A 14,769-nucleotide genomic window follows, 5' to 3' on the forward strand; every position below is an offset into this window, starting at 1 on the left:
TAGAATAATTATATAATATATAATTTTTCGTATACTCGCTATTTAAATGCCGATGGTGGCAGCACCGGAGGAGAATGCACTAAGCCTATAGCACAGATTATACAGATTACAAACTTATCGTCAAAAGCATTGTTTTTCGTGGTTCCAATTTTCGGAGTCGCGCACTAGTTAAGTTACTAGTTTGCTCACATAGCACGCCCACTTATGGCCTCTAAAATTGTGCACAGCGCCTGACCGGCCCAGTTATTACGCTGTTTCAACGCGAGTTTATTTTTGCGCACAGGAAATTTTACTCGTTTGCTCATCGTCATAAAAAACAATTTTCGTACCACGAATTAGGGATAAGATTTTTATCTGTATACCCATATGGGTATACCTAATCTATGCCTATAGGTACTATTTTAATCAAGTAAAAAAAGCACGAATTATTTTTGTATAGTTATGAGATTAATGATACATTTATATTATTTTTTAATCGGAGAAAAAATCGAAAGTTTCATTTATATCACCTAATAAAATATTTTTATTGAGTGGAACAATTGCAAAATAAATTTTGTCCCGTTGTTGTGAAAAAAGTGGTTAGCTGTTAGCGCATTTCAAGATGTCGGCTGCCAAATATTTAATATGCATTGCGGCAGTTATTGGAGTAAGTACGAATGTATTTTATAACAAAATCTATTTTAATATTACTGTATTATTTTGTACAGGGTGGGTCAAATTGGACGCTTTTAAAGGGAAACGCCCTTTTCTATAGGAGATAGACGAAAACTAATATCGGTGTCTGGAGCTCAATTTTCATCAAAAACATGATGGTGAAAATCGTACATCGATATGTGTTACCGTTTCGGAGTTACGGGGTGTTTTTTAAAAATGTGCATTTTTAACAAATCGCAGTAACTTTTTTGCTATGGAAAATTTTGTATTTCTATGAAAACATTTCCAAAGCACCTTTTTACGTAGAATATAATGGTTGAAGTATATCTTTTTTTTTAAATTAATAATTTAAGAGTTATCAACAGAAAAATTGATTTTTTATTTGGGACACCCTGTATATTTTTAATTAACTGAAAATAACTTAAAATTACCTATCCAAAAATATAGCACACAGGATATTTTGTTATAATCCCCTTCGAAATACAGAATTTTTAAGTTCGCCACTTTTGACTAGTAGTAGTCAGTGGCGTTGACCTTAAAAAGCAATAAAATATTTCAGTGCTGGACACCAGCACCAAATTTGGCACACAGCTTCTACACATAATAGGGCTTCAAAAATTTCCGGGAGACAATCTCTGGCATGTCTGGATCATCCTTTGATGGCGTCATCAAAATGGCGGACAAAATTTTTAGCAGGAAATTAGATTATTACCAGTAATTTAGTTATTTTTTAACCGATTTTAAGTTTAAATAGCTCATTTTAAAACTTGAATAATTTGCTAAAAAAAACTTATATTCATTTTTTAGGGGGGAGTAGTTTTAACGCATCCCTTAAAATTAATTTAAAATTGTGGTAATTAGTAAGAACTGACAGCTTTATTGTCAACAAATTGTGTACAAAATACAAAACCAAAAAAAAATATATTAAATATTGTTAGCATCACCAGTCAACAGTCGCGCTCCTGGTTGCTCGCATAATGGGGATTGCGGCGATCGGTGGGAGGACGCTCTAGAACCACTAGAGATTCATCATCTAAAAAATATTAAGCATAAAACAGTTTTTTAATTTTAATTATTGTTTGTCCCTCCCTCCACTAACACACCACCTGCCCCCACGTTCGACTGAACTCTAATAATTTTCTTGTATTGCATGCAAAATAAAAAACATTTTTTTGGGATTTATTAAATGTTTGTTAATAATTTTAGAAAACTAAAAAAAATCCTACCCATTTTCCACTGTCCCCACTCCTTCCCTCTAATAAATTTTCTCAGCCCGCCCTGACCCTTTTTATCCCCTCAATCAAGCAGAACATTCCAGCAGTATAGCGAAAACAACGTTTAATCTTATATTCGGTCAAGACTTGCAACGGTAGATAGGGTCGATATTGTTTTTGATCAGTATATCCCGCAAACTTAAAAACAGGGACAAGGGAGGCGAGAGGTTCTGGAGATAGGGTAAGCATAAAACCCAATGTGGTAATTCTCAAAAATTTTAATTCCTTCTTGGCACACAGCCAAAATAAACAGGACTTGTTTGGGTTTTTGGCTCAAAACTTAGTAAATATGGATGTACCGATTGGAAAGAAAATAATCTGCCCATATGAGAACTTGGTCATTAGTTCCGATAATGAGGTTTCTTATAATCATATTTCCCCAACATTACATGAAGAAGCAGATGTTCGACTCTTACTACATACTAAACAAAAAATAATTAAAATTAAGAGTAGTATACGTAATAAACAATTTTTTTTGTTTTGTTGTTTTAATGTTTCAATTTGTTTAGAATAAAACAGTCAATTTTCACTTATTTATTCCAATTTTAAGGGATGCGTGAAAACTACCCCTCCTACAAAAAAACTGAATATAGGTTTTTTTAGCAAATTATTCAAGCTTTAAAATGAGCTATTAAAACTTACAATCGGTTAAATATTAACAAAGTTACAAGTGATAATCCAATTTCATGCTAAAAATTTGGTCCGCCATTTTAAATGGATTTAGGATGATCCGGAGATGCGAGAGATTGTCTCCCGGCAATTTTTGAAGCCTTATTATCTCTAGAAGGCGTGTGCCAAATTTGGTGCTGGTGTCCGGCACTGAAATATTTTTATATTTTTATTCCTATAGAAGAGGGTGTTTCCCTTTAAAAGCGTCCAGTTTGACCCACCCTGTACAGGGTGAGATTTCTACGATGTTCTCCCTCCAAAGGCTCCAAACCCCAACTGTAGACTTTTTATTAACCATTATAATAAATATTATAATTATAAACACGTGTTTTATTAAATTTATTAATATTTACTAACGCTTTGTGAATTTACAAAAGTAATTGTAAATTCAGTATAATATAATGTTTTAATTTGTTGTTACTTTATAGTGATAGTACAAGAAGTTGGCGATTTTAAAAGATAAATTTACAATTAATAAGTCAATTTACTATGAGATACACATTTTTAAATAAATTCAGAAAGAATATTGGTGAATATAAAGATATATTATAACCATAGACTTAAAATAAAATATAGACTACACTATTTACATCTCAACGTGGACAAACAATATTTTTTGTACACATGTTTACTTCTGGATACAGTCGACCGAGCCTTCCTCATCCAGCCTATGTTGTCACGTCTTTAATATTATCAATATTTTTTTCTTGTTATACACATATATTGAGATATTAATACTACAGTTTAATAAAGTAGGTTTTAATATTCCATAGATGTATTAAATTGTCCTTATACTACTAAATTATAAGTCGGATACTGTTTAAAAAGGATAAGTTCTTTACAATATGACAACGCCGATTAGAGGCGAGGGAGCCTATTCATTCATTTATTACCTTGTAGTACGTGTCGCAAGTGTGCGGTAAAGCTTTGTTGCCGTTATCTCCCCGGCTGTATTAACGCATTTTCTTAGCTTGTAGTCCTTAAGTGTTCATTATATTGACTTTTTCTGTTCAAGAACTATAAAATATGGTTCGCCAGTGCCAAATTTGCAAGAAATTTGACTTAAATAATCTATTTAATTCTTGAAACGACTTTTGACCAGTAGGCAACTCTCAATTTACCCATTAGGAGTCAGTGGCGTTGCTGTAGAAAGGCGCTTATTTAGATAATATTTTAGTAAAATGTAAAATCTGAATTTTTTCTCTTACATTACATTATTTACTTACTTACATTGTAACAAAATCATAATTATAACCCTGTTAATAATTAATAATGTTTTTATTAAAAATATATTCCGGTTTATTCTAAAATTATCTTCAGGATCTAAAATAACATACAGTAATTTTAAAATGATATTACATTATAAAACAATATTTTTTAATATACCGGGTCGCCTCAAAAGTGGCTCACCCCTATAACTTTTTTATTTTTTCAGATAAAAAAAAACAGATTTGTATGTTAGTAGGTATATGACATAAATTAGGATTTATTGACGTATTCAATTGTTTTTGGTCTCTTCCTGTTTCACCGAAATGATCTTTTGATTTTTAAAGGCACCCTCGGTATATTGCTACTTTGTTCGATAAAAAATGACACTCTGAATAGAATGACATATCATATGTCAACTTTTGACATTGTCGCTTAAAAACAAATCCTATTTTAAATTTCAATCCAGGGTGCCATGGTGTTGTTAAAAACACTAAGTTTTAATCAAGGATTATTTATTGATCAGATATTGTGTTGCAATAATAAACATTTTACTACCTTATACAGAGTGTCCAAAAATTTATATTAAATAATTACTAGCTTTAAACGGCAATAACGTGTTTAAGTTAAATGGAACACCCTGTATATTTTACGTGAATCATATGCACAATTTAATTGTCTATCAAATTTTATTATACCATTTTTTACCTATCTCTACAACTTTTCGTAGAAAATGCATTTTCTTATAATTTAGACCTCATTTATCACTATACCCATGGAATATTGATTTCAATTTTTTTTTAAGCAACATATATGCAGAAAATGTACAAGTGTAAATATTGCAAGCCTATTGGTATACCAAAAAAACTATTTAAATCTTTATAAAAGAGTATACGAATTAAATATACCATCATTATTTCCGACCAAAAATTAGTTAATTACATACTTTTAAATTGTTTTAATTAATAAAGTATTCTAAATAAATGTGGATTTGGCTCAGAAATCAATATAATAATAAATTATGAAAATAAACGTCTGTTTTTATAAATCAGCATTCGTCAAAAAATGAAATAAAATTTATAAGGCCGTTACTTTTTACCACACTGTCTAATACACACACAAAATTCAGTTTTTTAGTATTTGGAGCAATTATTATTAATCAACATAAACAGTCAATTAATGTAGTCTGAATACTGGGATCATATTAATTGGTCCTTTTTAACAAAAATATTTAAACAGTTTTTTTAATTTTTTTATGAAATAAGCGAGCTATATCGACAATATTAGTATCTGTACTCTTGGGAAATTTGTTACATCTTTAATAATAATCTAAAATGTCAATATTCCATGGGTATAGTGATAAATGAGGTCTAAATTATAAGAAAATGCATTTTCTACGAAAACTTGAAGAGATAGGTAAAAAATTGTATAATACAATTTGATAGACAACTACATTGTGCATCTGATTCACGCAAAATATACAGGGTGTTCCATTTAAATTAAACACACTATTGCCGTTTAAAGCTAGTAATTATTTAATATACATTTTTGGACACTCTGTATAAGGTAGTAAATTTTTTATTATTGCAACACAATATCTGGTCAATAAATAATCTTCAGTAAATATTTAGTATTAAAAACTTTGATGCCCTTGGAGAAATGAAGCCTTAAAATTTTACTGCAATTTCATAAAATTGAAAATATTTCGAAAACGGTAAGGTTTAAGTATGATGAACCTTAATCAAATTTACCTTTATTTTAATCGTAGAATCTAAAAATAGAATAATATACAGGGAGTTCCATTTAAAAAAATACAACTATAATATTTTTTACTTAGTTGGGACACTCTGTATCTTGTAAAAATATTTTTAAATTATAGCTCTAATAATCCTTCAACGAACCCAAAACTTACAATTTGTAAAAATCTAATCGTTTAGCTACAATACTCCGTGTCGTATGTGGTGAACAACCCTGTGTAATAAAAAAGCAATAAGTACATTTTATTTGGGATTGCTCGAATCCTGGTCAATATCTATACATTTCCGCACTAAGGGCGGAAAACTAAAGTTTATTTATCGATCACTTGCCGTTATGTCAATAATGACACCAAGCGTATTTTATGGGATTTGCTGGTATCACCATTATGGCATAACGGCAAGTGATAGATATTTGAAATTTACTTGTCCGCACTATAGTATAAAAAAGTACAAATTTTTAAACTAAAATGCATGGGGAAAAGTGTACTTTGTATAACTTTGCACACGCTCTTAGAAAAAAAGCATTTTTAAAAATGTTTAGTGCATACAATACATTAACATGTTCAATTTTAGAACCAAGTGCAAACCAGAAACTGTATTATGTGGCCATGGAGAGGCAAATCATAATGAAGACGGATATGCCACTTTTACTGAAGCCTTTGAAGTATGTTACTCTGACTGTATTATATATTTGGAGTCAAGTTTCAAATAAATGTTAGCACAAGTTTTGAATTGGTCCAAAAATATATACTTGCCGATCATCCGGATTACGGATCGAAATCTAAGAAGGTCTGCATAAAGTTGCGATGAGTCTAAAAAATCTGCGTCAAAAAAATGTTTTACTTTAATTAAGAAATTAACGGACATAAAACCCGAGTAGTTTTAGGAGTCAAATTCAAATACGTACATATTTATGTTTTTTACTATACCTAATTTTACCTATTTTATTTTTTACTTTTTAAGCGAAACTTGAAAACTTTTCTTTTGTAAAATTAAATATTTCTACATTTTTTATACCTGTTTTGAGATAACTCAATAATAAAATTTTGTTACGGAATGTTCTGTTGCTTATTTATATATTTCTTTAAGTTAAAAAAGTATGTTTCGGAAAGTTAGTTTTTTCGTATTTTTCAGACACAGTGTGTTTTGATAAAAATAGAGGCGTTATATTGCCTCCAGACACTATTGTTTTGTTGTCTATTCCTTACTTTTTCTATTTTCAAGGTCTGCAAGGAACGGCTTTTGACACCTGCCTTGTTTTTAGCTTAAAAATAATAAGCTAAAATTGGTTTACTACTTAATCGTTGTAATTTTACGATATAATCGCAAACAAAAAGCAGAAAATTAAATAAATTATTTTGGTTTTTTTTACAAAAAACATTGTAAATTTCCAAAAGAAATTTAAAAGAGGTCTAAATTTACAACAATTATTGTTGCAAAAATACAATTTTTATACAGAAGGATTACCCAATGTTTGTAACATAAGTGGAAAAATACCGGAATTGTACAGGGTGTCCCATTTTGGTTGAAATCATACGGTTATTAAATCATCTCCGTTATTAGTGAAGTCACTTTTTTGTCAAACGGAAGATGCCGTAAACAAAATTTTCATAGCCCTCTTCGTTTCCGAGCTACAGGGTCTTTTTGAAAATTTTGCAATTTGGGACACCTCCTGTATCTCTGTTATTGTTAAAGCTATCGAGAAGGTGAAAACTGTTTATTGTAGAACTTTTTACGTAGAATACAGTGGCGTAGTCTGTTTTTCTACCAAAAAAATATTTTTGAAAATATGAACTAAAGTTATGTTTTTTTAAATGGAACACCCTGTATATTTATAAATCATATGATCTGTCTTGCCATAAGCTTCTCAAAAATATATATCACTCTATATTTATTTTCACTATTTACTGCAATATTTAAAAGTTTTTATTAAAAGATCATATTTATTAGTAGGCCATGATTGATAATAAAAGAAACTAAAGAATTATTAAAAGTATACTGCTATCTGTCTCTTGTTTTATTTTGGGAGCCGCTAATAAATTCTTTATATATTAGGGAAACTTAACTCTCTACCGCTATTTGTAAATCTTGGAATACGTGTATACGTAAGAATAATCTATCGTATCGGAAATTTTAGATATTCCTTTAGCTAATTTACGTGAAATATACTTTCAGCAAGATGGGGAACATTCCCCCTCATAACTATGGAAATATTAGAATACTGTTAAATTATTATTTTTCAAATCAATGAATTGGAACCAATGAACGCATATTGATAGCCTCCTCGATTCTCGGATTTCGCCGTTCTCGATTTCTGATTTTGGGGATTTTTGAAATACGAAATATATCGTGGGCACTACAACAATGTCGAACACCTGAAAAATTCTTTCATAATTCAAGATTTAGATATTTGCAAACCCATCCCGTTATAAGAAAAAGAATATGTATGTATATTCACAGTTTCAGTGGTAACAGTTATTTCAAAAGTAAAATATATCAATCCCAAATAAATTTAATATGTGTATGACTATTTTAGTAAATACCATTTTGATTTTTTGTTATTTATCACGGCCTACTAATAAGAAAATGATATATTTTAAATATTGCAGTAAATATAATAATATATATATATATATATATATATATATATATATATATATATATATATATATATATATATATATATATATATATATATATATATATATATATGTTTGAGAAGCTCGTAGCAAGACAGATCATATGATTTATAAATATACAGGGTGTTCCATTTGAAAAAACATAACTAGTTCATATTTTCAAAAATATTTTTTTGGTAGAAAAACACACTACGCCACTGTATTCTACGTTAAAAGTTCTACAATAAGCAGTTTTCGCCTTCTCGATACCTTTAACAATAACAGAGATACAGGGGGTGTCCCAAATTGCAAAATTTTTGAAAAGACCCTGTAGCTCAGAAATGAAGTGGGCTATGAAACTTTTGTTTGCAGCATCTTCCGTTTGACGAAAAAGTGGAACAGGTTTGTGCAAACCGCACCCTTCTATCTTCACTAATAACGGAGATACCCTATGATTACAACCAAAATGGGACACACTGTACATAAAACAGTAATATTACTATGATACTTTCATCAAATCTACTCGGATTTTCCCAGCATTTTAGAAGTAAATTTACGTGCTATAAAATACGATACATTTATGTCAGGGTATGAAAAATACAGATTGCTGTAATTTTGCAACAATAATTGGTGGCCAAAAGTAACCAACAATATTTGTTGTGATTTTACGACATTTTCATTTACAGTGTACAGTGATTTTACAAACGAGTTGTAAAACTAAGAAACGGATGGTAAATGTACTTCAATAATCTGTGGCAAGAAATAACCCTCAATATTGTTATTAGATTTACAAATTATAGCACTACACACATTTACACTATCAGACAAAAGTAGAGAAACTTTTTCCCGTAAATAAAACCTCCAATATTTAAAATAATGTTTGTTTTAAACATATTTCCTTTTAGCAATACCATAATTTTTCGTCATATTCCAAATTTATCTTATCAGGTGTTTATTTACAATATGAACACAAATATTTTTGAAGGGACATAAATAAAGAAACCAGCATAAAAATTGACCATACTTAGTAGTTATTTGCTTAAGGTGAAAACTGTTGATATTCTGATTTACATTTTTACTAAATATGCCAGGCGGAAAATATTTGTCTGAGGATCTTCGCGAAAAAATAACCAACGCACATCGGAATGGTGTACGGCAAACGATTTCCAATTTCAAAACTCGCAATTCCTTAAAGACTATTAAAAAAAGTGGCCGGCCAAGGAAAACAACGAAAAAAATTAACTAATGCGCATAAATCGGCAAATCAAATTTTGAGTGAACTACCTGGTGTCAATATAAGCTCTAAGACCATCCAAGAGTGCTAGGGGAAGCAGGATTATTTAGCAGAAGAGCAGCCAAAAAAACACTCATCAGTAAGAAGAACCAGAAGGCCCGACTTACCTTTGCAAAAGAATATTTGCGAATGACTTGAAAAAGGTCCTGTTGTCAGATGAAAGCAAATTCAATATATTTGGATATGATGACATATCGTGGATACATCGCCCAGAAGAGAAAATATTTGATCCAAAGTATACCAAGGCCAATGTAAAGCATGGTAGTGGACCTTGCATGGTGTGGGGATGCTTCTCGGGCTATGGCATGAGACCACTGCATGTAACAGAAGGAACAATGGATCGATTTATGTATTTGGACATCTTAAAGAAAGTGATGATTCAGTTTGCTGATGATAATTTTCCTTTAACCTGGATATTTCAGCAAGATAATGATCCAAAGCATAAATCGAAAGTCTTACAAGAATGGTTTTTGTCTGAACAAATTAGGGTTATGGACTTTCCTGCCTAAAGTCTAGACCTTAAACCCATTGAAAAAACCTGTGGGAGGAACTAGATCGCCGGGTAAGACGAAGTCACATTAGCAATAAGAATCAAATTTTGAGTGAAATACCTGCTGTCAATATAAGTTCTAAAACCATCCAAAGAAGACTAAGGGAAGCAAGATTATTTAGCAGAAGAGCAGCCAAAAAAACACTCATCGGTAAGAAGAATCAGAAGGCCCGACTTACTTTTCCAAAAAAATATTTGCACTGATCGACGAATGACTGGAAAAAGGTCCTGTTTTCAGATGAAAGCAAATTAAATATATTTGAATCCGATGGCATATCCTGGATACATCGCCCAGAAGGGAAAATATTTGATCCAAAGTATACCAAGGCCACTGTAAAGCATGGTAGTGGATCTTGCATGGTGTGGGGATGCTTCTCGGGCTATGGCATGAGACCACTGCATGTAACATAAGGAACAATGGATCGATTTATGTATTTGGACATCTTAAAGAAAGTGATGACTCAGTTTGCTGATGATAATTTTCCTTGAACCTGGATATTTCAGCAAGATAATGATCCAAAGCATAAATCGAAAGTCTTACAAGAATGGTTTTTGTCTGAACAAATTAGGGTTATGGACTTTCCTGCCTAAAGTCCAGACCTTAAACCCATTGAAAACCTGTGGGAGGAACTAGATCGCCGGGTAAGACGAAGTCACATTAGCAATAAAAAAGATTTGATAAGAATTTTGAAAGAGGCCTGCAATTCCATTGACCAGATACCATAAGGAAACTATTGGACTCCATGCCAAAGCGAAGTCGTGAAGTTATAGCTAATCACGGTTACTCTACCCATTATTAATTTTATTAGGTTAGCAACAACTATGGACTTGCAATTTTTATATTAATTTTTCGTTTCTCTATTTTTGTCCCTATATATTTTTATTTAACAGAATAAAATCTTAAGTTTTCGTGAGACATGTGATTATTACAGTTGGGGGTTGGAACCTTTGGTGTTACACAGCAAAATAAAACACTAAATCACGATGATGTATCTTCGTTGTTCCCAAGTGTTCCAATTCCACATACTTTAGGTTACTTGAAGCAATTACTGAACGAAAATGGTCTCGACAACCAAATTGTGATTGAATATATTGAGCTTATATCGTTATGTATGAAACAAAATTGTTTTCAATTTAATAGCAACTTTTTTGAACAGCGGGAAGGTACAGCAATGGGTAATCCATTGTTTCCATTTTTGGCTAATTTATTCACGAGCAGGTTTGAAGTGGAGGCTAAGAATCAGTTTGAGTATCTTCCAAGAGTATGGTTTAGGTATATGGATGATATTTTTGCTGTTTTTGACACACATTCAGACACCATAGACAATTTTATTTCTAATAATAAGTTAAATAATCGTTTTCCTTCCATTAAATTTATACATGAAATTGAGAACAACGACAGATTACCATTTTTAGGTGTATTAGTTATTAGAAATACTAATAATTGCCTGGAATTTGATATCTAGGAAAAATACCACTACACACAGATATATCCCTAATGAATCATATCATAGTGTTGAACATAAAATGGCTAGTTTAAACTTCTTAGCTCATAGATTACTTAGTTTTCCACTTACCAACGAAAGATATGAAATAGAAAGAGATTACATTAGGAATGTAGCGGAAATTTAATGGATTTCACTAGTTGATTCACTAGTTCATCCTTCACTAGTTGATAAAATAATTAGAAAACGTAGGTATAGGTTAATGATTTCTGAAAATTCGACTTTTCAAGTGTAGAAAGATACGTCAAAATATTTTTCAATACCGTTTGACAGAGAGTTATCCCGTGGTCTAAAAGGAATGTTTAAGAATGTCAATTATAAACTTGTGTATAGTGCTAATAATAAATTACAACAATTATTAGGTAATACAAAAGATAAAACACCTGCACTGGAAAGGTCAGGTATTTATGAAATTTCTTGTAAAGAATGTAATCAGAAATATGTTGGGCAAACTAGAAGATCAATATTAACTAGATTTAAAGAACATTTAGCTCAGATTAGATATGGTAGACCGGATAAATCTTGCATTGCTGAACATATTGTTGATAAAGAACATTGTATGGATCTTAATAATTTAAAATTAATTAAACAAATCTCAAATTACAGGCAATTAGGTGCATATGAAAGCATCACAATTAATAAATGTAAAGATAGTATGAACAGAGATAACGGTCCAATTCCTTAAAGTTCTTTGTTCCTACTACTCTAGTGGCGGAAATCTAACTGCTACGCTCTGTGGGCTCTGACTCGGTTGGTTTGGGCTTGCCACGCCCACTTGGTGCCCACTGAGCGAGTATATAAACGCTCAAATTGTAGATTGTAGTTTAGTTTTAATCATCTGCTGATGATGCTAACATGGTTAGCGAAACACGCGTCCAATGTAAAAGTAAAAGTGTTTTGGTGTATTGTGGTCATTTAGTGTTTTATTTTGCTTCACATGTGATTATTTCATTTAAAGATGAACTATTTCAGTATCTAACCAACGATTTTTTTTCTTTTCAGTTGATTTGTGAGTCGATTATTCTTTGCGATGCCGGCACCGCGTCGTTAAGTAGTGCAAAAAGAGTAAAAGACAGTGCTACGTTAAAGACGATCTTGAGAACCGTTCAGAATTTCATGATCGGTGTACTAGATAGGCTACAATCTCTATTTACAAAAAATCCCGACACAGTGAACTCCCTCGTCGAAATACTCGATAGTTTTGTTTCCAAGTTTACACGTGTCTTGAAAGTTATGACAAACAGGTTACCCCCCGGCATGGGCAATATTCAGAAACCACTGAACACTTTTATTGCCGTAATCGGAGCTATAATGGCACCAGTAAAAACCCTTGTTTCTATGGCTACGATGTTTCCAGATTTGGTCTTTGGAGCACCCAAAGGCGTTATCGCTACGGCCTTTGAGAGTTTGATGAACTTCGTATAAATATCATCCTTTACTGAAAGTACTGAAGAGACTACACACTTAAGCTATTCTAATAAATACTCTTGATAAGATTAATAAATTTAAATTCTTCCAAATGGTTTTATTTTAATGTCTATCCTATGCGCAAGGATATACAGGGTGGCGCCTCTAATACGCCGCGGAAGCTCCAAGGAGAACGGTAGTTTATATCGAAATGAAATTTTGGCAGCATATGTAGGTTAACTGAAAGCATTTTATAAAAATATGTAGAATTATACAGGGTGTTCCCAAAAAGAGTTACACATCAAAGTTGTGTTTTTTCTAATGAAACACCTTATATATTAATTGATTTTCGGATTCTATGGAAAAAAATAAAGATGAGTTTTATTAAAGAAGCATATACCTAAAATCTAAGGATTTTGACATATTTCACATTTTGTGAAAATAAAGAGTAAATTTTAAATTTCGATAACAGCTACCTAAATTTTAATTGACCTTGTATAGCCTGATATTTAATTACAGTAACCATTGTATGTTAAACCAAATTGAAATTTAACCCGAAAAGTTATACAGGGTGAGACAAAATTAATATTGTAACAGTCTTATTTCCTAGAGAGCTATTACTAACGCCTAACAGTCGGTCTTTTTGTTCTCGGGCGCCACCCCCAAAGTTTAAAGTGTTTGAGAGACCACCTCGGCCAATACGGGTAGCGCCAGTTAAAGTCGAATATATTCCATAACGAGGTTTATTTAAATAAATTAATTACGAATCCAATATCTTCAAATAAATCAGATATGAAGAAAATATTAAAACAGGAAATATCGCAAAATCTAATACAGAGAAATTAAATCAGTTAATTACAATAGCACATAATTAAGTTCATATTATCTAAATTCAAACCTGTAAAGAAATATTATTATAGAAAATACTAGCAATACATATTCACATGCATCTTTAAATAAATCAAATACGTAAGAAATATTATCATGGTAAAACAAAAGAGGAACCTTAATTAACTTCTCCTCCGTAAAGGAATTTTATACCATATAAATAAAATAAAAACTCTACTGTGCTGAAACTAAAATTTGCGATTAGTAGAACTCTAATGGGGTATCTGGCGGTTACAAAAAAAAAGAATGCGATTACCTTTTTTTTCTGAAGGAAATCGGCGTCGGATCAAACGAAACGGTCTGGTTGTCTGAATCGCCTACAGCAGCCCGGAATCCAGGCACACTAATTATTCACGGTCAGGTATAAAGAAAACTTAAGAAAATCGGCGTCGGATCAAAACGAAACGGTCTGGTTGTCTATTCACGGTCGGGTATAAAAAAACTTAAATGCTCGGTTTTTAACTATCTATACTCATAAATCAGAAATACGGTTTAGACTTATTTTAAATCAAATCTCTGCGACCACGATTTATACTTATTTAAAATCAAAAACGGAGATACGGTACTTTTACTATAAAACTCAAGAATTCGGTTTTTACAGCAGCGCTGATAAAAAAACGGATCAGACTCGCGAGGTTTACTTAGAAAAGATCACCGGTATTTAGTCTCAACAGGAAGAACTCCGTTTTCGCGCTCCCGTCGCTTAAATAATCTTTCCCGTCGGGAACCACGAACCACGTTCGGTTACCATCGTCCTACCTCCCATCAAGATTCCTTACAGTAAAAAAAAACGGTTTTTACCCGTCGATCCTACAAAAAACCATTTGCTGTTTGTACCAAAAAAAAACTTCAACGTCTCCATGCAAATCGACGAAATATTTAACACAATTTTATCAGCAAATAATTTTTAATATTAAAAGTATTTTTCAGTTTTAGACTATCATAAC

At 31.6% G+C, this 14,769-nt stretch overlaps 2 protein-coding genes across 2 annotated transcripts in view; one reads left to right on the plus strand and one right to left on the minus strand.

The window, feature by feature from the left end:
• The window catches only part of LOC115885936 (pyruvate dehydrogenase [acetyl-transferring]-phosphatase 1, mitochondrial), a 175,094-nt gene that overhangs the window by 101,256 nt on the left and 59,069 nt on the right, over nucleotides 1-14,769 (minus strand). The gene's annotated exons all lie outside the window — the stretch shown is intronic.
• LOC115885940 lies at nucleotides 569-12,997 on the plus strand. The gene is made up of 2 exons (XM_030904973.1): nucleotides 569-646; nucleotides 12,530-12,997. Exons 1-2 carry the CDS (start codon nucleotides 602-604, stop codon nucleotides 12,950-12,952), a joined length of 468 nt encoding a protein of 155 aa, XP_030760833.1. The 5' UTR covers nucleotides 569-601; the 3' UTR covers nucleotides 12,953-12,997.

The sequence above is a fragment of the Sitophilus oryzae genome, unplaced genomic scaffold (assembly GCF_002938485.1).
Source record: "Sitophilus oryzae breed Bouriz unplaced genomic scaffold, Soryzae_2.0 scaffold_465_pilon_pilon, whole genome shotgun sequence".
NCBI classification, from domain to species: domain Eukaryota; kingdom Metazoa; phylum Arthropoda; class Insecta; order Coleoptera; family Curculionidae; genus Sitophilus; species Sitophilus oryzae.